The sequence below is a fragment of the Oncorhynchus masou genome, chromosome 18 (assembly GCF_036934945.1).
Source record: "Oncorhynchus masou masou isolate Uvic2021 chromosome 18, UVic_Omas_1.1, whole genome shotgun sequence".
Lineage (NCBI taxonomy): Eukaryota > Metazoa > Chordata > Actinopteri > Salmoniformes > Salmonidae > Oncorhynchus > Oncorhynchus masou.
Genome location: NC_088229.1, coordinates 41,107,625 through 41,130,620, shown reverse-complemented (window position 1 = coordinate 41,130,620; position 22,996 = coordinate 41,107,625). Strand labels below are relative to the sequence as shown.

General features: G+C 44.9%; 1 protein-coding gene across 1 annotated transcript in view; it reads left to right on the top strand.

The window, feature by feature from the left end:
• Window positions 1–22,996, top strand: part of LOC135504615 (collagen alpha-1(II) chain-like) — a 28,989-nt gene that overhangs the window by 638 nt on the left and 5,355 nt on the right. The window contains exons 2-45 of the mRNA XM_064923339.1: window positions 7,879–7,898; window positions 8,253–8,285; window positions 9,178–9,210; window positions 9,332–9,385; window positions 9,983–10,084; window positions 10,561–10,638; window positions 11,379–11,423; window positions 11,689–11,742; window positions 12,374–12,427; window positions 13,024–13,077; window positions 13,348–13,401; window positions 13,598–13,651; window positions 13,752–13,796; window positions 13,916–13,969; window positions 14,238–14,282; window positions 14,541–14,594; window positions 15,016–15,114; window positions 15,228–15,272; window positions 15,423–15,521; window positions 15,666–15,719; window positions 15,836–15,943; window positions 16,073–16,126; window positions 16,417–16,515; window positions 16,663–16,716; window positions 16,820–16,918; window positions 17,127–17,180; window positions 17,365–17,418; window positions 17,684–17,737; window positions 17,858–17,911; window positions 18,147–18,191; window positions 18,350–18,448; window positions 18,623–18,730; window positions 18,835–18,888; window positions 19,039–19,092; window positions 19,194–19,247; window positions 19,736–19,789; window positions 19,898–20,005; window positions 20,200–20,253; window positions 20,362–20,415; window positions 20,536–20,697; window positions 21,317–21,424; window positions 22,148–22,255; window positions 22,651–22,704; window positions 22,828–22,935. Coding sequence (XP_064779411.1) covers window positions 7,879–7,898; window positions 8,253–8,285; window positions 9,178–9,210; window positions 9,332–9,385; window positions 9,983–10,084; window positions 10,561–10,638; window positions 11,379–11,423; window positions 11,689–11,742; window positions 12,374–12,427; window positions 13,024–13,077; window positions 13,348–13,401; window positions 13,598–13,651; window positions 13,752–13,796; window positions 13,916–13,969; window positions 14,238–14,282; window positions 14,541–14,594; window positions 15,016–15,114; window positions 15,228–15,272; window positions 15,423–15,521; window positions 15,666–15,719; window positions 15,836–15,943; window positions 16,073–16,126; window positions 16,417–16,515; window positions 16,663–16,716; window positions 16,820–16,918; window positions 17,127–17,180; window positions 17,365–17,418; window positions 17,684–17,737; window positions 17,858–17,911; window positions 18,147–18,191; window positions 18,350–18,448; window positions 18,623–18,730; window positions 18,835–18,888; window positions 19,039–19,092; window positions 19,194–19,247; window positions 19,736–19,789; window positions 19,898–20,005; window positions 20,200–20,253; window positions 20,362–20,415; window positions 20,536–20,697; window positions 21,317–21,424; window positions 22,148–22,255; window positions 22,651–22,704; window positions 22,828–22,935 — 2,984 coding nt within the window. The remainder of the gene's footprint in view (window positions 1–7,878; window positions 7,899–8,252; window positions 8,286–9,177; window positions 9,211–9,331; window positions 9,386–9,982; window positions 10,085–10,560; window positions 10,639–11,378; window positions 11,424–11,688; window positions 11,743–12,373; window positions 12,428–13,023; window positions 13,078–13,347; window positions 13,402–13,597; window positions 13,652–13,751; window positions 13,797–13,915; window positions 13,970–14,237; window positions 14,283–14,540; window positions 14,595–15,015; window positions 15,115–15,227; window positions 15,273–15,422; window positions 15,522–15,665; window positions 15,720–15,835; window positions 15,944–16,072; window positions 16,127–16,416; window positions 16,516–16,662; window positions 16,717–16,819; window positions 16,919–17,126; window positions 17,181–17,364; window positions 17,419–17,683; window positions 17,738–17,857; window positions 17,912–18,146; window positions 18,192–18,349; window positions 18,449–18,622; window positions 18,731–18,834; window positions 18,889–19,038; window positions 19,093–19,193; window positions 19,248–19,735; window positions 19,790–19,897; window positions 20,006–20,199; window positions 20,254–20,361; window positions 20,416–20,535; window positions 20,698–21,316; window positions 21,425–22,147; window positions 22,256–22,650; window positions 22,705–22,827; window positions 22,936–22,996) is intronic.

Genomic DNA, 22,996 nt, shown 5'->3' with positions numbered 1-22,996 from the left:
ACATTATCATCCTAATACTGGTTTGGTATTGACATCGTTAATTGCTACATTTTGGTTACATTGTAAGTGTTTGCAGATATAAGGGGCTCTATGAAAGAGTTGACCTTTCTTTTGGGAGGATAGGTGAGGCTATCAAGGCACATCTGTGTGGGATGGAGAACCAGGTGAACAAGTGTCCGTTTGTTTCACTCCTGGATACTCACTGTGGTTCCTGTCTCTGAACAAGCACACGTCAGTGTGCTCTCTCGAGCCGTGGTGCCAGTGTTTAACAACACAAATCCATTTGGTGGAGACAACAGACGAGACACAGTGGCTCACTTGAGATGCTTTGACAGTTCAAGAGCTTATTGGGCAATTTAGAAAACGTTTACTTTGACATTTACACCCCCCCTCTGAGAAAACATTCTGATTTCAAAAGAATAGCTGAATTGTTTAAGGTGACTATTTGTTAGACGAGGGGGATTAAAAGTGTAATTATTTGTGTTTCATGTTGCGGCTGAAATATTTGAAAAGGTTAATTATATTCATAATTTAAAAAGACAAGGTCAGAAACAGCTTGACCCCAGACTAGAAGGCTCAAAGGGTAGCAGGAAGTGAATGGCAGTTGGTCGCTCAATAAGATATTTTATTTTATGAAGAAACTATGGAACAGGATACTACTGTCGCTAGAGAGATAGGCTACACCACACTATGCAATGTGTAATGTATCATGTGTTGCTTTACAAATCCTCATATTCATAGGCTTGTTTCCACATAGACAAAAACGGTTCATCAATTTCTTTTGAAGTACTCCAAAGAACAGATTTTAAGGGCCACGTGTCCATTGTTGCTAGTAGTTTTAAGCGTTTAGTAAGTAATTAGAGATTGTGGGTCCGTATACATATTGCCACAACTCAAAGAAAAGTTGCGGAAAAACATGCCACCAACCGAACCCACCTTTTGTGGGGAAAGCTTAAATGGTTTACTCGTGTGTTATATAGTAGAGTTTGGTAGCAGGTACGTGCTAATAACCACTTTCACATAAATGAAACACAAACAAATAGCTGCATTTAACCTCGTATACCCAACCTTAGACCATGTGCATGAAAGCTACCCATTCTCAATTCTCCAATGTGTTTGAACTGGCGCCTGACACAGCTGTGCGATCCAGATGGAGAATTTTAGAAGGACTCCCTGTTTACTTAGGGCAGCAGCTTGTCAATTGGGCACAGTCCCCCAGTGTGAGGGACTCATTCATAAGAGGTCCACTGGTCACCAGGGAGCGCAGTAGGCATACAGGTTAAACATACTAACTCCACCACGCAAAAAAAAACTATTTGCACTGTAAATGGCACCGCTATATACATTCATTGTCGGCTGCCTCAGCATCCTCCTGCATATGATTACTGTGATCTGAATGGATGCTTTATCTTCCGTTGGAGTTAACGAATCTAGCCGTTTGAGAGCAGGATAAATAAACCTGGGTGAGGCTTTGTTGAGCTTTTGATTTTTTTTTACCAGGTAAGTTGACTGAGAACACATTCTCATTTACAGCAACGACCTGGGGAATAGTTACAGGAGAGAGGCGATGAATGAGGCAATTGTAAACTGGAGATGATTAGGTGGCCATGAAGGCCAGATCGGGAATTTATCCAGGACACCAAGGTTAACAGCCCCTACTCCTACAATAAGTGCCATGGGATCTTCAGTGACACCGAGAGTCAGGACACCCATTTAACATGCCATTGGAAAGTCAGTACCCTACAACAGGGCAATGTCCCCAATCACTGCCCAGGAGCATTGGGATTTAAAAATTAGACCAGAGGAAAGGGTTCCTCCTACTGGCCCGACAACACCACTTCCAGCAGAATCTGGTCTCCCATCCAGAAACTGACCAGGACCAACCCTGCTTAGCTTTAGAAGCCAACCTGCAGTGGGATGCTTGGTGGTATGCTGCTAGATTAAACCAAGCAACAGACCGGTGGTTAGATTTTGTGAGACTGCGGCCCCCAGGTAGAATCAGCATCCACCCAGACCAGTACCTTGAAAGATCCAGTCTGCCATGCTGCCAATCCATGTTGCATCGTGTTGAGATGAGTCTATTAGGCATAATACCTGGATATGATGAACATAATGATGCCATACATTATTATAAATTATGCTGATATGCTTCTGTCTTTAATGTGGTTAATAATAAGTGATTTTGTGTGATTCTGGGCATCTCTGTTCTTCTTCGATAAGGTCACTCCTACTTACTTTTAAAGAGCAGACTCGGTTCTGTAGTCTTGTAATTCTCTCCAGGATCTTCTCATCTAGGATGAGTTTAAAAGTTTGGTTGATTCACATGCTATTGAGGAATGTGATTGGCATTAGGACTTGAGGCAGTGGTACAGTTGAAGTCGGAAGTTTACATACACCATAGACAAATACATTTAAACTCAGTTTTTCACAATTCCTGAAATGTAATCCTTGTAAAATGTCCATGCTTTAGGTCAGTTAGGATCACCACTTTATTTTAAGAATGTGAAATGTCAGAATAATAGTAGAAATAATGAATTATTTCAGCTTTTATTTCTTTCATCACATTCCCAGTGGGTCAGAAGTTTACATACACTCAATTCGTATTTGATAGCATTTCCTTTAAATTGTTTAACTTGGGTCAAACGTTTTGCATAGCCTTCCATAAGCTTCCCACAATAAGTTGGGTGAATTTTGGCCCATTCCTCCTTACAGAGCTGGTGTAACTGAGTCAGGTTTGTAGACCTCTCCACGCTTTTTCAGTTCTGCCTGCAAATTTTCTATAGGATTGAGGTCAGGGCTTTGTGATGGCCACTCCAATACCTTGACTTTGTTGTCCTTAAGCCATTTTGCCACAACTTTGGAAGCATGCTTGGGACCATTGTCCATTTGGAAGACCCATTTGCGACCAAGCTTTAACCGATGTCTTGAGATGTTGCTTCAATATATCCACATAATTTTCCTTCCCCCATGATGCCATCTATTTTGTGAAGTGCACCAGTCCCTCCTGGAGCAAAGCACTCCCACAACATGATGCTGCCACCTCCGTGCTTCATGGTTGGGATGGTGTTCTTCGGCTTGCAAGCCTCCCACTTTTTCCTCCAAACATAACGCTGGTCATTATGGCCAAACGGTTCTATTTTTGTTTCATCAGACCAGAGGACATTTCTCCAAAAAGTACGATCTTTGTCCCCCATGTGCAGTTGCAAACCGTAGTCTGGCCTTTTTATGGAGGTTTTGGAGCAGTGGCTTCTTCCTTGCTGAGCGGCCTTTCAGGTTATGTCAATATAGGACTCGTTTTACTGTGGATATAGATACTTTTCTACCTGTTTCCTCCAGCATCTTCACAAGGTCCTTTGCTGTTGTTCTGGGATTAATTTGCACTTTTCGCACCAAAGTAGGTTCATCTTTAGGAGACAGAACGCGTCTTCTTCCTGAGCGGTATGGCGGCTGCGTGGTCCCAAACTTCTGACCCACTGGAATTGTGATACAGTGAATTGTAACTGAAATAATCTGTCTGTAAACAGTTGGAAAAATTACTTGTGTCATGCACAAAGTAGATGTCCTAACCGACTTGCCAAAACTATAGTTTGTTAACAAGAAATTTGTGGAGTGGTTGAAAAACGGAGTTTTAATGACTCCAACCTAAGTGTATGTAAACTTTCGACTTCAACTGTACATATGATAGATTTAAAAAATATATATATGTCTGTAATTGAAATATATTTGTGTCTTCGTCAAAACATGGTGTACCAGTCAAAAGTTTGGACACACCTACTCATTCAAGGGTTTTTCTTTATTTTTACAATTTTCTACATTATACAATAATAATGAAGGCATCTAAACTACAAAATAACACATATGGAATCATGTAGTAACCAAAAAAAGTGTTAAACAATTCAAAATCTATTTTATATTTTTCAAAGTAGCCACCTTTTGCCTTGATGACAGCTTTGCACACTCTTGGCATTCTCTCAACCAGCTTCACCTGGAATGCTTTTCCATCAGTCTTGAAGGAGTTCCCACATATGCTGAGCACTTGTTGGTTGCTTTCCCTTCACTCTGCAGTCCAACTCATCCCAAACCATGTCAAGTGGGTATGGTCAGGTGATTGTGGAGGCCAGGTTATCTGCTGCAGCAATCCATCACTCTCCTCCTTGGTCAAATAGGCCTTACACAGCCTGAAGGTGTGTTGGGTCGTTATCCTGTTGAAAACAAATGATAGTCACAATAAGCGCAAACCAGATAGTATGTCGTATCGCTGCAGAATGCGGTGGTAGCCATGCTGGTAAAGTGTACCTTGAATTCTAAATAAATCACCAACAGTGTCACCAGCAAGCACCCCAACACCTCTTCCTCCATGCTTCACGGTGGGAACCACACATGTGGAGAACATCCGTTCACCTACTTTGCGTCACACAAAGACAAGGTGGTTGGAACCAAAAATCTCTCATTTGACCAAAGACCAAAGGATAGATTACCACCGGTCTAATGTCCATTGCTCGTGTTTCTTGAACAAAGCAATTCTGTTCTTATTATTGATGTCCTTTAGTAGCGGTTTCTTTCCAGCAATTCGACCATGAAGGCCTGATTAACACACTCTCCTTTGAACAGTTGATGTTGCGATGTGTCTGTTACTTGAACTCTGTGAAGCATTTATCTTGGCTGAAATTTCTGAGGCTGGTGACTCTAATGAATTTATCCCCTGCAAGCAGAGGAAACTCTGGTCTTCCTTTCCTGTGGCGGTCCTCATGAGAGCCAGTTTCCTCACAACGCTTGATGTTTTTTGCGACTGTACTTGAAGAAACTTTCTAAGTTCTTGAAATCTTTTACGGATTGACTGACCTTCATGTCTTAAAGTAATGATGGACTTTCGTTTCTCTTTACTTATTTGAGCTGTTCTTGCCATTATATGGACTTTGTCTTTTACCAAATAGGGTCAAATCTGTAAACCACCCCTCTATTGTAACAACACAATTGATTGGCTCAAATTAACTTGTAACAAGGCACACCTGTTAATTGAAATGCATTCCAGGTGGCTACGTCATGAAGCTGGTTGAGAGAAGTGTTTGCAAAACTGTCATCAAGGAAACGAGTAGCTACTTTGAAGAATCTCAAATATAAAATGTATTTATATTTTTTAAACACTTTTTTTGCTTAATACATGATTCCATATGTGTTATTTCATAGTTTTGATATCTTCAATATTATTCTACAATGTAAAAAGTTGTACAAATGAAGAAAAACCCTTGAATGAGTAGGTGTGTCCAAACTTTTGACTGGTACTGTATATACTTTTTATGGTGTGTCTATGTAAGTTCCTAAAGTATGTCTGACATATGTCTCAAATATTGTTCCCCCCTGCTGCTGTCTTGGTTGGACCAGGTCTCTCTGTAAAAATATATTTTATTGCAATGAGACTAACCTGGATAAATAAAGGTTAAATAAAATAAAATAAAAATTATATGTGAAACCTGTTGATGGTCCCAAGCTGTGAGTGTAGTCATGAGTGTGGGTGCTGTGATGCTGTGTGCTGTGCATGTGGTGTAAATGAGGCCTCATGCTAAGCTGATAACTTGTCTCTCCCCCCTCCTCCCACCTGCCTCCATTTACCTTCACCCATCTCACTCTGACCCCCACCCCTCTCCTCCACCCCACCTTGCAATCAATGCCCTTCCTGCTTGCCCTCCACCTTACCCTGCCATTTACACATGTGCCCCCCTCATGCTTCCTCCCCCGCACCTATACACCATGATCACTGTCATGCCCTCTTTGACACCCACCCATCCCTATTTATCCCTCTCCTGCCACTTCTCACTTCTCACATCCACCACCACCACCCTCCATCCCCATCTCTGCCCCCGGCATGCCCCATGCCCTCTGTACCACCTCCTGCCGGTGGTCACAGAGGAGGCAGGCAGCTGCATCCAGGATGCCCAACGCTATAACGATAAGGATGTGTGGAAGCCGGAGCCGTGTCGTATCTGTGTGTGTGACAGCGGGTCAGTGCTGTGTGATGAGATCATCTGCGAGGAGATCAGAGAGTGTGCCAACCCCATCATCCAACCTAGAGAGTGCTGCCCCATCTGCCTTGCGGACGCCAGCGCCCCAACTGGTTGTAATTTATTTATTCACACAATCATGAATAAATTACTGTGCCCTTTTAACATGCCAAAACTTTTGAATGGGGAACTAAATGGTAGTTAAGATGTTCACTGGGTTTAACAGGTCCTCAGTAGCTTATGTTCAGGACTTTGGTGTGCAGACATGAGTCTGGACAGGAGTCAGGACAGATTTTGTGGCTCATAAATGGGTATTAAAGGGATTTATAATTAGCTAGGTGTGATGTTCCCTATTCAATAGTGTTACCCTTTTCCCTGCTTGTTTTGGATTGGCGACCAGACCTGCAACATCCTCTGGATAATCTCCCTCTATGGATGTTCACTTCATGAGGAGTTTAATCCTACAGTTGTGGCATCTGGTTTCCACTTAAAACAACCAGGGTCAATCTTGAAAACAAGACACTTCTATGTTTGCTTTAACTAGTGGCGGGTGACTAAGAAGCTATCCTGAGCTGCCAATCACTGTGTCATTTTTTTTGTTCAATGGAAGCTTTTTTTCCCACCACATCAAAGCGATCCTATTGGGGTGAAATAAGACAAATGATTGACAGGACATGATAGTCCCACCCACTTTTGGGCTTCTTGAAGTCTCATTTCCTCCATCACTAGTGTCTAAGCGTGAACATTTTTGACTGCTTTGCCTTCTTTTTCAACACCGGTCCCACGTTACTCCCATCGCGTCTGGATATGATGCTATTCCCAGGGACATACGCATGTGGGAGTCATTATTGTTCTTCACTTCACCAGACTTCACCCAACCTACTCTCTTAGAAAAAAAGACTTATTCGGGCTGTCCCCATAGGATAACCCTTTTTTGGTTCCAGGTAGAACCCTTTTGGGTTCCATGTAGAACCCTCTTGTGGGAAGGGTTCTACCTGGAACAAAACGTGTTCTACCTAGTACCAAAAATGGTTCTACAAAGGGTTCTCGTATGGGGACATATGGGGACAGTTGAAAACCCTTTTAGGTTCTAGATAGCAGCTTTTTCTCCTAACAGTGTACTCCCAGGCTCAACACACAGCAGATAACATATGCAAAGAGAAGAGAGGCAAACACATGATAATATAGAGTGCCATTGTGCTATTACTATCAATATTCAAAGATACAGTATATTCACTTTGAACATAGAATACTCATACTTGCTTTCCGAACAACACAAATAAACCAAAGCTGCTCTCACTTTTCACATTTGAATCATTGTTCATGTTTTATGATTGAACAAAGCGCATATATTCTGAGACATAATATTTTCGAGCATTTTGAAAAATGTGTCTTTGAAAACGAAAAAAAACGTTTTTCATGCGTCATGTTTTATTCTGTCAAGTATAGTAAACTTGAACTTTTGAGAAGATATACATTTTGGTTCTAACAATCCATCATCAGTCTATCATAATAACCATGCTCCTCGCTAAAGCCATTTATACAATGAACTCAGTTGTTCGCTCCAAAATATGCTATATTGACAAATATTTTTCACGCACAGACGATTTTATCCAAACATCTGTCCCACCCCCACGCTTTGCTTTGCTTCTGGCCCCATCCCCTCAACATGGATCTACAGCTAACCCTCAAACCCACTCAGGATGGGTTGTCAGGGCCTTGGAGTTTGGTCTTTGGTTTCCACAGGTTTTCCTTTTAATCTGGAGGGTTCAAACTCTGGAGGTTTGGCCCCCACACAGATATCAGCAGTCTCAAGTTCACCCTTTTTAATGTTGTTTTCTCTCTCTCTCTTCCTCATCCACCTCAAATGCAACCTCAGAGGCGGTGATTGGTGCTAAGGTGAGACCATGGGAAACAATGATATGATATGCCACCCTGAAAGCTGTTATGAACGAATAACAATAACTTGGCAAAATACAATCATATTTTCTGTTGGACAAACCAATGTGTCATTTAAACAATGCTTATCAGACTATCGCCAACACGGTCATCTAAACACCGTGTATAACCATCCACACACTCAGACTCCAAAATACTTCAGACTTACATGATGTGAATACTATGTGTCTTTATACTGTTAGATTCTTCATTGGGACCACAGACTTTCGTTAGGACCACAGATTTAAGACCAGAGACTTTCATTAAGACCACTGACCACCATTAAAACCACTGACTTTCATTTGTTCCTATTAGGGCCAGAAAGGGGAACCAGGCGAGATTGCAGATGTAAGTATGCACACTCAGATTTACTGTATAGTCAAATAATTGCGCCAGTATTCCGGGGACACGGGGGGGTTTATTATCTCATGTACTTATTTCTTCTCCGCCTTATTCAAGCGTACAGTCGTGATGAGCTGCTGTATGCAAAGGCATGCACTACAGCTCACGCTCACTCAGAAAGAGATCAGAAGACCTGTTTGTCCGTTCAAATCAGAGTGACATCGAGATTTTTGGTCAACGAAGGCACTTACGCTCCTTTTTAGGTACCTCTGCATGCCGTTGCCAAGCATTAGTCAAGAAGAGGCTATGGCATGTCTACTTCTAATGATAACACTTCAACACGTTTTTTATAATAGCCTCACTTAAAAGTCACGTACAAGCAGCATAGCTATCCAAGTCAGTTTGTAGTCATTATCAGGGTTGACTCTCTGGAGTGTAACGGACGACTCATTTGGCTATTTGTGTTCTTCTTCTTTTGGGGAATCATATGATTCCTAGAGAGCCAAGGCCTCCGAATGATAAGTGATTCGCTACCATGCTTTGAACCTGGTGGTTTTAGACAGATTTTTTGTTGTTGTTTTGTTGCGAAAACATGGAAGGAAGCCGACATTCCTAGGACATAATGGACCGAAACCAATCGTCTTACATCCATTTTAGTAACTTGTTTTATTCATTGGTATGCAAGGCTTCTTGGGAAATTAACAAACCCTGACAAGCGGAAGATGTTTTTTTCGGCCAAAGTAAATTGTCAATGGACTTCCTGCTATTCCCAGCATCTTAGCAATTCAAAGCAGTGCAACCCGAAACCTTATCAAAGACATCAGGGCTTTGAAAAGACTACTTTCATCCCACTAAGTATTGAGAACTGAACAAGCTCTCTTTCTGTTCTGTTGTCCAGGTTGTAGGACCGAATGGACCAGCAGGCCCTATGGTAAACATATTCTCAAATATTTACTTGCTATTTTTGTTTTGTGAATTTTTTTGTTTGTTTTGTGAATGTTTTGCTCTGTTTGTCAAGCATCTTGCTCATCCTAACATGTTTGTTTGTGCAGGGCCCCTCGGGCGAGCAGGGACCACGTGGAGAAGCTGGCGCTAAGGGCGATAAGGTAAGACAGTAAATCCCAGTCACCTTTGTGCAGGTAGGTTATGCTTAGAAATCTGTCTGTGGTATGGACTGAAATAAGGGCTAACCATTCAACATCTTCAACTGCTGCCTAGTTTATCATGTGTGAGACTTTGCATTTAGATCCAGGATAGTGAGATTTACAGTATACGCTACCTTATTGTGGAAAATCCAATATATTCCAATCTATAAATAGTACAATAAGATTGTAACGAAACAGTGGCATACTCCGCAAAGCACCTCAATACGTCCTCTGCAGTTCTTCAACCACTGGCCAGGCTAGTTATGCAGCAAATGCATTACAGTTGATTGATTGGTTAATTGGTTGATTGTTTGGGTGATGGACTGATTTGTTGATTGGTTGGTTGGTTAATTGATTAATGGATTGGTTGGTTGATTGATTGATTGATTGCGAACAGATTTACATTCAGTAACATAGTCTCCTCAGGCAGACAACACCATCAAAGCCATGCAACAATATCGATCACTCACTTTTCCCAAATGAAAGCTGATAACACTGAACATGTTTGTGTATTGAACCCGTTGTTGAATGTGCTTGTCCCTCTCGCCTTTTCCCTAGGGAAATGTTGGCCCCAGAGGCAGAGATGGCGAGCCTGGAACCCCCGGGAACCCCGGAACCCCTGGCCCTCCCGGACCCAACGGACCCCCAGGTCTTGGCGGGGTAAGTGGTAGAAAACAGAGGAGAGGACAGGAGAGTAGCTGAGAGAGTATGTCACCACCACACATAATCTCTGTTTATGTCGTTGTGGTGCAGAGAAGCACTCCCTGTTGATGGACTAGCAGTACAGTATCACCATATTCTCACTGTCAGATGTGTGTGTGTGTGTGTGTGTGTGCGTGTGTGTGTGTGTGTGTGTGTATTCGCACGTACACACACGTGGGTGAAAGAGACTAAGCCATACGCCTATTTGCTCATCTATGTGTTAGTTAGTAGAATAGAGAGAGAAGAATGGACGACACATTGGTAAGCTACTGTGCCACAGTCAATATCACCAATGTAATCCCTTCTGACAACTGTAAACGTGCCGCCAGAGTTTTTGTTTCCTCGGAGCCCTGGTGAGGTCACCACTGTAGCATCTACTGTAGATACCGTCGACTCACGAACAATGTCTCTTGACCCGTGTTGTGTTTCTGCAGAACTTCGCGGCTCAGATGGCTGGTGGATTCGACGAGAAAGCCGGAGGCGCACAGATGGGAGTGATGCAAGGACCTATGGTTAGAGGACAAGAGATGTTACTGTACCGTCACATGAACTTCACAGAATCCAGAGGGGGTTTAAAAAGACTCAAATGAATGATTGAAACCAATAAAATCATAGTGGTAAACTAAAGAGCCATATGGTTTGTGGTAAATGTCGGTCGGTAGTGGCGTGCTGTGTTACAGACTTGAAGACAGTACTGACGTCAGACTGCAATCTGGTCATGGAAATGAACCACTGAATGGAACATACTGTAGTATAGATCGTGCTGGCATACCAAATCGATAGCCAACGGCAGTCAGTAACAAAGACATCGAAATGATCATGAAACATACGCTATTTATATTACCTATGGTCGATGAATTGACGTATCTATGGACACGCCCTGCAGCATTTGGAAGCATATGACCCCTCCCCCAATTCCCAAATAAGAGTCAACCTACAGTCTATTATTCTACCCGACGACTCATTGAAATACACTGTATTTATTTATTTTCCTTTATTTTCTCTCATACGACCAGATAACCATGGCCTCAAACCTTTATTACACCACAACCGTAACTAATTATTGCACAACATCGGAAGACCCACAGGCCATGTTATTTGAATTACAATGGGACATCTGACAATTTTAAGTGCTCTTTCTCTCCCTAGAAGACATGACTAAATAGCAAATACCCCCAATAGTCGTTGAGCTATGAATTGCTATCAATATAATGCATTTCCTCTCATTATCTCTCTCCCTCTTCCTCTGTAGGGCCCTATGGGTCCCCGTGGTCCACCTGGCCCTTCTGGAGCCCCTGTAAGTATACACCACCTTCATAACTGTGGGCTGGACACCTCTCTAAGCCCTAGTAATAACCACAACAGAAGGAGAATGTGGACAGTGCTGTAGATTAGTGCTTGACCCTTTGACCTTCTGTATCGGATGGATAAACGAGATACATTCATGGTCTACCTGTATCCTAATATACTATGTTGGTCCCTAATGTGGACACCCTACGCCTATAGAAATATGCAGACTATTAGGATGTCGTTGGCTTGATGTCCCTTCTAATCAATTCCAGGGCCCACAAGGTTTCCAAGGTAACCCCGGAGAGACTGGAGAGCCAGGCCCTGCTGTGAGTATCCAGAACTATCCCAGGGTGCACCATACATCTCTGTGCCACAACGCCAATATAGAAATATAATACGTAGAGCTTGGCAGCAGCAGCAGAGCATTCTAGTATCAGCTCTCTCGGGAGCCGTATTCGACTGAGGGATGTATGATTGCGTACTAACCACATGAAATATAGAGAAATTGGTGTTTATTGTGAAAGTGTCTCATAAATCCACTCAACCCAGTTCGACCTCTAACTCCTGACCCCTAGAAGTGGTAGGAATGTCTATCCATGTGAGGATCACATGGAGCTCCGTCTCCTCAGAGCTCAAGTGAAAATCACCAACATCATTACCCGTCATTAAAATCAAACCACAAGCAACAGAAAATGCCCCCTTCCTCTACATGCTGTGAATGTCAGATATAAATAGACAGGAATAGACAGGGTACCTTTTTAACATGACTGCCTGTGACATAACATTTTCATTAGAGTTGGCAGTGAGAATTCAAAGACTAGGTGAAAGGCCCCGAAATCATGGAAGTGATTTCATTTTAGTTTACTGTGGGAAGGTAGCTTCTTGCACTAGTCTGTTTCAAGTCACAGCAATTGAGCCTACACATCAATGACAACAAGCTCTTTGCCCTCATGACAGGGTGCACTGGGACCCCAAGGACCCCCTGGACCTTCTGGCAAACCAGGAAGTGATGTAAGTATTGCCTTCTTCAGCAACCGAACCAGCACCATGCCAGGCTTGGACCAGATCCATGGCTCAGGCGTGAGCTCGGATTGTCAAAGCCGTGCTCGAGTAGAGTGCGAGCTCTATCAGATGTAGAGCTCTGAACACGCTTCGTTACTTCAATTTCCTCAACAAAGCTCTTGCCACCTGCCCAAACTATCATTATCTTATTGACTTCGTCAGGCCAGACTTCCGTGCCCCTCGTTCCATCAAGGCGGACCTTGTTTCTTCCCCCACTGTTTACAAAAACACAAGCATGATCCTCTTTGACACAGTACCAGCAAAGCAGTCCACAAAGCACTGACCTACCATTTTTAACTTACAATACAATTGTTTCATTGTATGTCCCTTGAGAAAATCCTAAACTCCTAGCCATTTACATTCCCACACTGAACTCCCCACCCACCCACCCACCCACCCCACTCCACCCCAGAGGACATTTGCCTTCTCTCGCTGAAGTAAACGAATTAGAATCTAAAATGTGAAACGTTAAGACATTTACTATTCAGTTGATAAACTCCTGATTTGAATCATATCTTCAAGTGTCTCCCTTTCTTTATTGCTAGGGTGAGGCTGGCAAACCTGGAAAGGCTGGTGAACGTGGACCTGCAGGACCTCAGGTAAACACTGAAAGATTAGACTATAGTAGAGAGAAAAAACAGAAATCTATGTCCACAACATCAGAGCACAATGCCATGGAGAACAGTTCTCTTATGTACTACAGACTTTAAGTTTATTTTTATTTTTTTATCATCAATTGCCCTTGTTTACGTCTTACTATATACTGATCAATTCAATGTTCAATATCTTAAGGTAGGAGTTCCGTTTACAGATGAATCCCACACAGAATCCTTTAGTATCCAATTTCCTCATTTATCTCTTTCTTTCAGGGAGCTCGTGGATTCCCCGGAACTCCTGGTCTTCCCGGAATCAAAGGACACAGAGTGGGTGCTTCACCGTGCTTATTTTAACCATCACAACTCCATCCGCATGGATATTATGATGTTACACGTCCCAGCATGATTAGCAACGCAACAGATTAGCTCATTAGTGTTCATTAAATCAGTCTAATGGGGCTGATGTAGGACTAATAAGTCCTGATGAAGTGGCTCACTGCTGTCTGTCCGTCCATGTGTGTAGGGTCATCCTGGTCTCGATGGATCTAAGGGAGAGGGTGGTGCTGCTGGAGCCAAGGTAAGACTTCTGCCTCGGTCTTCTACTCATCCAATCTTTTGAGTTTTCTATTTCTGTGTCTATTTGTCTGGCTAACTGACTGACTGTCTCCTCTCTATAGGGCGAGGGTGGCGCTCCCGGAGAGAACGGCGCCCCTGGACCAATGGTAAGAGAGCGTTACACCTGTGCAGCACCTGAATAGTATGAGTATAATGCTTTTATTCGCCAACTGTAACTTTTTCCTGAATGTTACCAAGCTGAGTGTTCGTCACTTGTCTCCTGTAGGGACCACGTGGTCTGCCTGGCGAGAGAGGCCGTCCCGGAGCTTCTGGCTCTGCTGTGAGTAACAACGCAGACATTTACCTTTAACACTCTCTGATTAAACTATTACACTCCTGAACAATACAAGCTAGCAATCAATTACAGCAAAATCAATTACAGTCAAAATGGCAATTCTGAAAAGCCTGCCGAATGGTAGTCTCGTGAAGCCGACCTTAGGCCTTTGGAGACGGAATATTGAGACACAACGGTGTGAACGTCTTCATCCATAAACACCTCACAGTACCTACCACCATCATAATGTCTCCCGTGTCTGCTCTCTCCTCAGGGTGCCCGTGGTAACGATGGCTTGCCTGGCCCTGCTGGTCCTCCTGTACGTATGAGCTCCTCGTGTTGGTTCCTCACTGTTTCAAAGACATCTAGCTTTTATCATTGTCATACAAGATAACCGTAATGCAGAAATCAATAATACACCTATTACATCACAATGGTGCATATTTTCAAAATAATTTCAACTGGATTTGGACCGCTTTGTCTGTTTCTTCCAGTCCATGTTGTATTTGTGCGATAATAACAAAACCAGGAATTAGTGAGTTTGTGAACTCTGACCTTTGAACTGGGTTTCCTACAGGGGCCTGTTGGACCTGCTGGAGCACCTGGTTTCCCTGGATCCCCTGGCTCCAAGGTTTGTACTATTTACAATTACAGTATGTACAATTGTTGATATTCTTCATTTCTTTCTGCCGTGCATCCTGACAGCCATGAACCAAATCGAAGCCTATTGGTGAGATAAAGGATGGGTCTGTTCAATTCCCACCAATCGCGGCGGTCAGACACTTAATTTCCCTAGACCACGGGTGATAAACTCTGACGAGATGATCCATAGTGATAAGCTGCAACGAGGCGAGATTCTCAGTCACTCGACGCCAAGGACTCGGAAGAGTCACATTGAACCGTGACTGTATGCCGGTCTATCACAGGGAGACAATGAGCTCTAATCACCACACCATTTGACTTTGTCGCCGAGGGCAGTTTGAAGAACAGTTAGAAGCAACAGAGAAGCAATGGCAGTCCTAATGGTCCTCTGAATTGCTTCCATCCTACAGGGAGAAGCTGGCCCAACTGGTGCCCGTGGAACTGAGGGCGCACAGGGACCCCGCGGAGAGGCTGGCACACCCGGATCTCCCGGTCCCGCTGGCGCCTCTGTACGTAACACCCAGGCTCTGTGTGATACAGTCCGAAGTGCATCATCTCATACTGATTATCTCTCATAATTAAACTGATGCATTGTTTTCGTCTCTTCACTCTCTTCCTTTAGGGCAACCCTGGTACTGATGGTATCCCAGGAGCTAAAGGATCTGCTGTAAGTATACTCTTACACTATATGGTTTAGAAAGTACCCTCTACACTCTTTATATACTCAGCATGAAATAAACAGTGCTCTTGGTCACCATTATCGGTCTACTACTCAGTCAGTAACGCTCAGTTGTGTTCTCTCTGTCGCCCTCTGTAGGGTGCTTCTGGTATTGCTGGTGCACCTGGTTTCCCAGGACCCCGTGGCCCCCCCGGACCTCAGGGAGCAACAGGACCTCTTGGGCCCAAGGGCCAGTCGGTAGGTCCCCCATGTTCCCCCCAAAACCTGCTTATTGGTTTTACTTAGGGGGGAAACCCATGTTTCTGGTGAGTCAAGTCATTCCTATTTCAACTGTTCTGAGTGATTTCTAGAATGATGACTTTGCCCCTGCGTTTGTTATAGGGAGACCCCGGTATTCCTGGTTTCAAAGGAGAGGCTGGACCCAAGGGAGAGCTTGTGAGTTCTGTTTTGATGGGTCATATAATATCATAACCACACATGGATATTTTCACTCAATTGAGTTGGACTTATGTTTGGGATTAATCTGGCATCGTCTTGCTCACCCCCTGTAGGGCCCTATTGGTCCCCAAGGCGGCCCTGGCCCCGCTGGCGAGGAGGGCAAACGAGGAGCAAGAGGAGAGCCGGGTGCTGCTGGACCACTTGGACCTCCTGGCGAGAGAGTAAGGATCCGAACCATCACAGACCTCGCGGCAGTTTGCTCTGTTTTTGTCCTGTGTCATTGGGTCATATCAGTTGTTCCCACATCCTATTCCTCATCACGGAAATGTCCTCTCTGTCCTTGTTTCTAGGGAGCTCCCGGTAACCGTGGTTTCCCGGGTCAGGACGGTCTTGCTGGTTCTAAGGTGGGTCTTACAATGCTGATTTGACACGTTGACACTTTTATCTCACCTGATAAACAGGAATGGACAGGAGCAAAATCACCATAACAACTAGTTCTACTAAATGAGTCCTTAACTGTAAGAAGACGGCCATGTAGACCAATGAGTAAAAAACAAATACAAATAAATTGTCCAAAACCAGCTATGATTAATACAATTAGCTAGTCACAGTTCATCAACAATGTTGTTTAAACGTGAGTGACGAAAGCAAAACAATACTAATTTCTCTCTTTCTCTCCCCTCTTCCTCCTCAGGGAGCCCCTGGTGACCGTGGTGTTCCCGGCGTGGGTGGGCCTAAGGGAGGCACTGGTGACCCCGGCCGCGCAGGAGAGCCTGGTCTTCCCGGAGCCAGAGTGAGTAGTAGTAGTACCTCTGGTCTCCACCACCATCTCAACCAGCCAAAACAGCAATCGATACGAGCTGGGGGCTCATCGTGGCTTTAAATCGGTTTCCATCTACATGTATAATGTTGACACTGTCTTTGTGTGTGATGCTCACAGGGTCTCACTGGTCGCCCCGGAGATGCTGGTCCTCAAGGCAAAGTTGGCCCTGGTGTAAGTATGCCTCGTTAACCGGCTCGCACCGCCTAGTATTCCACTCTTACCAAACATTTTGCCATACAATTAAACATTCTCTCCTCCGTGTGTGGTACTGTAGGGTGCTGCTGGTGAGGACGGTCGCCCCGGCCCACCTGGTCCTCAGGGAGCACGTGGCCAGCCTGGTGTGATGGGATTCCCCGGACCAAAGGGAGCCAATGTAAGTGTCACAGGGGTTTCCAGTAAAGTTGTGATACCCAGAGGGAAGAAATTGCCAGTCGATTTTCCTCCAGCTCTAGACACAGAGTATCTGACAGTGCAGACACATACAGTACAGGAAGTGTATGGAAACGTCCCCATTAAGCCCCCTTGCACTTGTCTTTTCTTCTTTCCTGTGACTGACCACTGTGGGTTTTTTTCTCCAACAGGGTGTGCCTGGCAAGGCAGGAGAGAAGGGTCTCGTGGGTCGTCAAGGTCTGATAGTAAGTTGATCAGCGTTTCAGATGAACTTCCAGTCTTAGCAAAGTTGAGTTCACCTCTGTGCAATTGTTTGGTATTTTCAGCCCCACAAAATTTCAAGAAATTACACAGTGGATATCGATCGCCATCCCTTTGCAGCGGTGGTTCACAATGAACTGATTCATGTTCCTCTCTCTCTCTGAACAGGGTCTGTCTGGTAAAGATGGTGAGACTGGCGCTGCTGGACCTAACGGCCCTGCTGTAAGTGTTCAACCTCTGACCGACGTTGTGAAAGACAATATACAGCAGACGGTTCTTAAGGAGTGAAACTGCACCTCGTAGTAATAGAATCTCTTTCCGCGATGCCCCTGTAACAGAATACGTGTAGCCATAGTATTTGTAAAAAGCTAGCGTCTCCCTTTGAGCACTTGAGGACGCAATGGAATTCCCAGACTTTCCACACAGCACCACAGGGTGCTGTCGCTGTCTAACCTGTGCTGATCACTTTTGATGGCTCTCTTCTTAGGGACCTGCTGGAGAGAGAGGAGAGCAGGGAGCTGCTGGGCCATCTGGCTTCCAGGTGAGTTTGCCTTACTTTTCTGGAATGGCTAGAACAGGAATGATTCTATTCCGAACAACTTGATGTCGGTTTTTGATGACGTCAAGGGAAGTCACTGATTGTCCTGTTGTTGTTGTGCAGGGTCTGCCTGGACCTGCTGGCCCCCCGGGAGAGGGAGGCAAGCCTGGTGATGCGGTGAGTGTCCACGGTCACAGCAGTACACCAGGTCGACCTGTTCAGGTCCCTTATTACTATTGAACACATTAGGAACATCTAACCCTGCTACTCACCTCACATTTGTCATCACACACCTCGGGCCTGTATCCTGATCATGTAATTCTAGCAAACACAAGAACTTGCTGTATTCTCAAGGTATCATTTATCTACTGTAAAAGTATGCAGCTATAATGTCTCTCTCCTCTCTCTGAAGGGTGTCCCTGGAGAGGCTGGTGCTGCAGGCGTTACGGGACCCAGAGTAAGTTTACATTTCTACAATGAGTCTGATTTAGATGATTTTCCTAACTTTACTGTCACAATCATGTAGTTAGCCACCACCATCTACTTGTCAAACCTTTATGTCTGTAGTCCTTCCTGTTTCTGCCTCTCACTTCCTGTCTCTCTGTTCCCTGATAGGGCGAGCGTGGTTTCCCTGGTGAGAGGGGCGGTGCAGGATCTCAGGGTCTGCAGGGACCTCGTGGACTTCCTGGAACTCCCGGAACCGATGGACCCAAGGTTAGGAGCCCCTCCCCTCAGCCAACCTCGTCTTCAATAAGAGTTTCCGTTGCTATTGGAGACGGAGTCCTGAGCTCCTATAGTCGGGCAATCACAGTGCCACTACTGAAGAGAGAAACATCAGAAACAGTGTGATCGGCCATCTTCTAACTCCACGTTCCTCCTTTCTGACAGGGAGCCATTGGGCCAACTGGTGGTGCTGGATCTCAGGGACCCCCCGGACTGCAGGGTATGCCAGGAGAGAGAGGAGCTGGTGGTATCCTTGGAGCCAAAGGTGACAGAGTGAGTAACAACTGTCAAAAATATTGAATCATTGTTGTAGAAAATTCGACGGCGGACTGCAAGGTTATATCATGATACATGTCATGGTTTTCTGTGTTTTGCAGGGTGACAACGGCGAGAAAGGACCTGAGGGCGCTCCTGGAAAGGATGGTTCTAGAGTGAGTACCGCGGAAGCAGAGAAAATAGCCACTCTTCTGTGGCAACTCTGATCCAAAGTCCCAATGGAAATACAATGATCCAATGACCAAGTGAGGTTGATAATAACTCCATCTCTCTCCTTTCCATCTTTATTCTCTCCTCCCACTCAGGGCTTGTCTGGTCCCATTGGTCCTCCTGGCCCAGCTGGTCCCAACGGCGTGAAGGTATGAATTACCATAGTGATCAAACACACCTGTTATTATGTGTACGGTGTAATATTCATTTGACAGATGGTTTCTCACTCTTCTCTCTCCTTCCCTCTCAGGGTGAGGGTGGACCTTCTGGCCCAACTGGTGCGGCTGGTGCCCGTGGCGCTCCTGTAAGTCGGGTCTTTCCGCCTCCAGTGTCATATCGTCCGTTTTTAGACTTGTATTGAATCAGCCACGTAGTCGACGTGCTCAGGTTCGAAATGTACCTTCGCGCAAACTCACTCCCCTCCAGTACAGAGAGCAGGAAGAAACTAGAGAGGAAGCAGAGCTCGACAGATCAAAAATATAAGATCACTCAAAGTCAACAGATATTTTGATGGCCACATATTGTTCAGTTTGATTCCAAGACCACTCACTTCCCAAGTAGCCCGGCAACCGTTATAAATAACAAAGGAAGTTCCAAGTACACTAAATCAATGTACACTTAGTCCCTCAGAATATATTCCATTCCAAAAGGTTTGATCTCCGATGAGTACAGCCTCCTCCACTTTCGACCACCGCACCTGCAGCATTGACGGACAGGGCCACATACATGTGCAGTTAGAAAACCATTTCTCTGTGGTGCCTGTGTCTCGAGTCTGTCTCTCTCTTCCTGCAGGGTGACCGTGGTGAGGGTGGTCCTCCTGGGCCTGCTGGCTTCGCTGGGCCTCCTGTGAGTAGAACCACAGCAGTCGCATACTGTTCAAGGAAAACATTCACATCATCCATATCAAATGTTGGATCTTGTATTGACCTGTATCTTCCATCCACCAAACTCCAGGGTGCAGATGGTCAGCCTGGAGCCAAGGGAGAGTTTGGAGAGGCTGGACAAAAGGGAGATGGTGGTGCCCCTGGACCTCAGGGACCCTCTGGGGCCCCTGGACCTGTGGTAGGTACCCATCAAAATGCACTTTGAGATACCAAAAAACCTGTATGTCCCTGAGACAGATATCTTATGACCCAAGACATTACCATTCGGAGAAACAAGAAATGGAGAGTATTTGAGAACACAATTGATGCACTTCTTGTATCATTGTTCTTGTTTCTTTGTCTAATTGTGTTTATTGTTGCTTTTTGTTCCAGGGTCCCACTGGTGTTTCTGGATCTAAAGGAGGCCGCGGTGCCCAGGGTGGCGCTGTAAGTCAACAGTTCCAATGATAAGAGATTATTACCCAATAGTAAGTGAAAATATCACATGGTATGTTCTGTTATTGAAATATTGTCTTGTCCCTTTCTTGTTGGTAGGGTGCTACTGGCTTCCCTGGTGCTGCTGGAAGAGTTGGATCTCCCGGTCCCAACGTGAGTATCACCATCCTCACAACTCTTCCATAGACAACAGAAATGCACCTTTTCATTCAGATTACCTGTGTATATGTGTGTGATTGAAAAAATTCTGCATCTCTCTGTTCCCTCTCTCAGGGTAACCCTGGTGCTGCTGGCCCTGCTGGCCCTGCTGGTAAAGATGGCCCTAAGGGAGTCCGCGGTGACGCTGGCACCCCAGGAAGACAGGGAGATGCCGGGCTGCGTGGAGTTGCTGGAGCCCCTGGCGAGAAGGGAGATGCTGGAGAAGACGGACCCCCTGTGAGTTTTCCCCATCCACTCTTACATTGGCTAAATGATATCTCACGGAGGTAATGCCACCCAGCCTCTTAAAGTTACTGTCCAGTGTTTCCAGATTTCTAGGAAATCTGACCTTTAATTAATTACAATGAGTGAAATACTTTCCTTCCAAACCTTTTTAATTAAGTATGTAAAAAGCAGCTTGTCTTGGAATGGTGTGGGCGTATACTGGTCATCAAAAGTAGACCGCTGATTGGCCAGCTCATCCAATGAGGCATTCTCTACGAGGAAATAGCAATAATTTTTTAATGGTCTGTTTACGATACAAGTTTGAGGTGGTGTTTTGGAAGTGTCTTTTCTCCAATTTAAGCTTTGGCCACAAATACGAGTCAGCAACATTATCTGGGTGTGAGTTAACCGAATATAAACGTTTAAAAAGTGAAATTATCACTGAACAGTTACTTTAAGCTTTATGGATGCACCTTGTCGGCCTGGTAACACCAACTCACCCACCTTGATAGTCAAACACTTCATTTAAAATGTGCCTGATTTTTCTGGAACTGCAGTTCGGCAACTCGATGAGCTGGGGTTGTAAAGTCAATGTAATGAACTTTGACCTAATTGCCTCCTCAATTTCTAGGGCCCTGATGGTCCTTCAGGTCCCCATGGTCTGGCTGGGTCTCGTGGTATTGTTGGTCTGCCTGGGCAGCGTGGAGAGAGGGGCTTCCCTGGTCTTCCTGGACCGTCTGTAAGTACCTCACCCCTGATAGTAACTACCACACTTGAATTAGGCTATGATTAGTGAGTAAAAAAATTGTCACAGTATTTTCTGAATCAAGAAGAGAGGTGAACTTTGAAAGCCAGGTCAGTGTTAGAGAACCTTTGCCCTTACTGGCCCAGTTGTAAGTTAAGGTCTCTCTATAAGCTGACATACCCACATATAGTGATAGGAAATATGAATGACAATTGGCCTGAGAACCTTTTAAGTCCAGGCTCACATAACTCCCACTACTCATGCACCATTGAGCGGTAACTAAACAACATATGTCCCCTAAAATCATATTTGGGATGCCTGGAATGATTACCTGTGTAATATCATGGAGTCCTGATATCCACATACATTCAATATGACAGATCTATACCCAGACTTCTTTCTCCTTAAAACGGTCACAAAGAAGTCGATCACTCAGTGACCAATTGGCTGTAACTGAGATGCATTCAGAACTAAGTGTCCATCATACTACGTCATATTGGGGGTTTTGATGCTTTTCTTACCAGCAAGGGGCTTTGAGACAGTTGCTGATGTCCTACTTACCATGCGGATCAATATTGAAATCCATGAGCCCATTGACTAGTCAGTCGCATGTTACATCGTTGCCAGTTATAGACATCAGATATAATTGGACTGTGGTGACATCTGACACTTCACTCCTTGATGGTGAGTCTGATGTCCATGTTCTGTGTGTCCCAGGGAGAGCCCGGTAAGCAGGGAGCTTCTGGTGCTGGTGGTGACCGTGGACCGCCTGGCCCTGTGGGACCCCCTGGACTGTCTGGACCTGCAGGAGAGCCCGGAAGAGAGGTCAGAACTAAAACACAGCAGCAAAAGCCACAACAACAACAACCACAACAATTATAGGCCACTGTAGCTGCACACAGCAATGACAGAGGTGTGGGCCATAGCTGCACTATAGTGCCACCTGCTGGCCAATATAATTACACCTCTGGATTGAGCCACTGCAAGAACCATATCAACGACAGCAGCAGCATAAGCAACAACAACATTAACATAAATAGCAATAAACACCACACAACAACAGCAACCTCCAAAAAACAAGAACTTCCCTCCCCCACACAGTCACAATAACCGCCAAGCAGAATTGTAAACAATGACCACAGCACTAACAACAACAACCGCAACCAACAAAAAAGCAATACATTTCAATGAATGATTCAATCTCTGTCTCTACCTTACAGGGCAACGCTGGATCTGATGGACCCCCTGGTAGAGATGGATCCACTGGAGTCAAGGTGAGACACCTGCATTATACACCAATCAGACCAATCAGTCCAAACCAATCAGTCCAATTGATGGATAAGCTATCATATGCGCTTTGATGGCCTTATATCCTATGTTCTTCTCTCCCCTTGTAGGGTGAGCGTGGTAACACTGGTCCTGCTGGGGCTCCTGGTGCCCCGGGCGCTCCCGGTGCCCCCGGCCCTGTCGGCCCCCTGGGCAAGCAGGGAGACAGAGGAGAGGGAGTGAGTACCCATACAAAACTAGACACAATATGAATGAGATGAATGTCGGTGTTTTGTAATT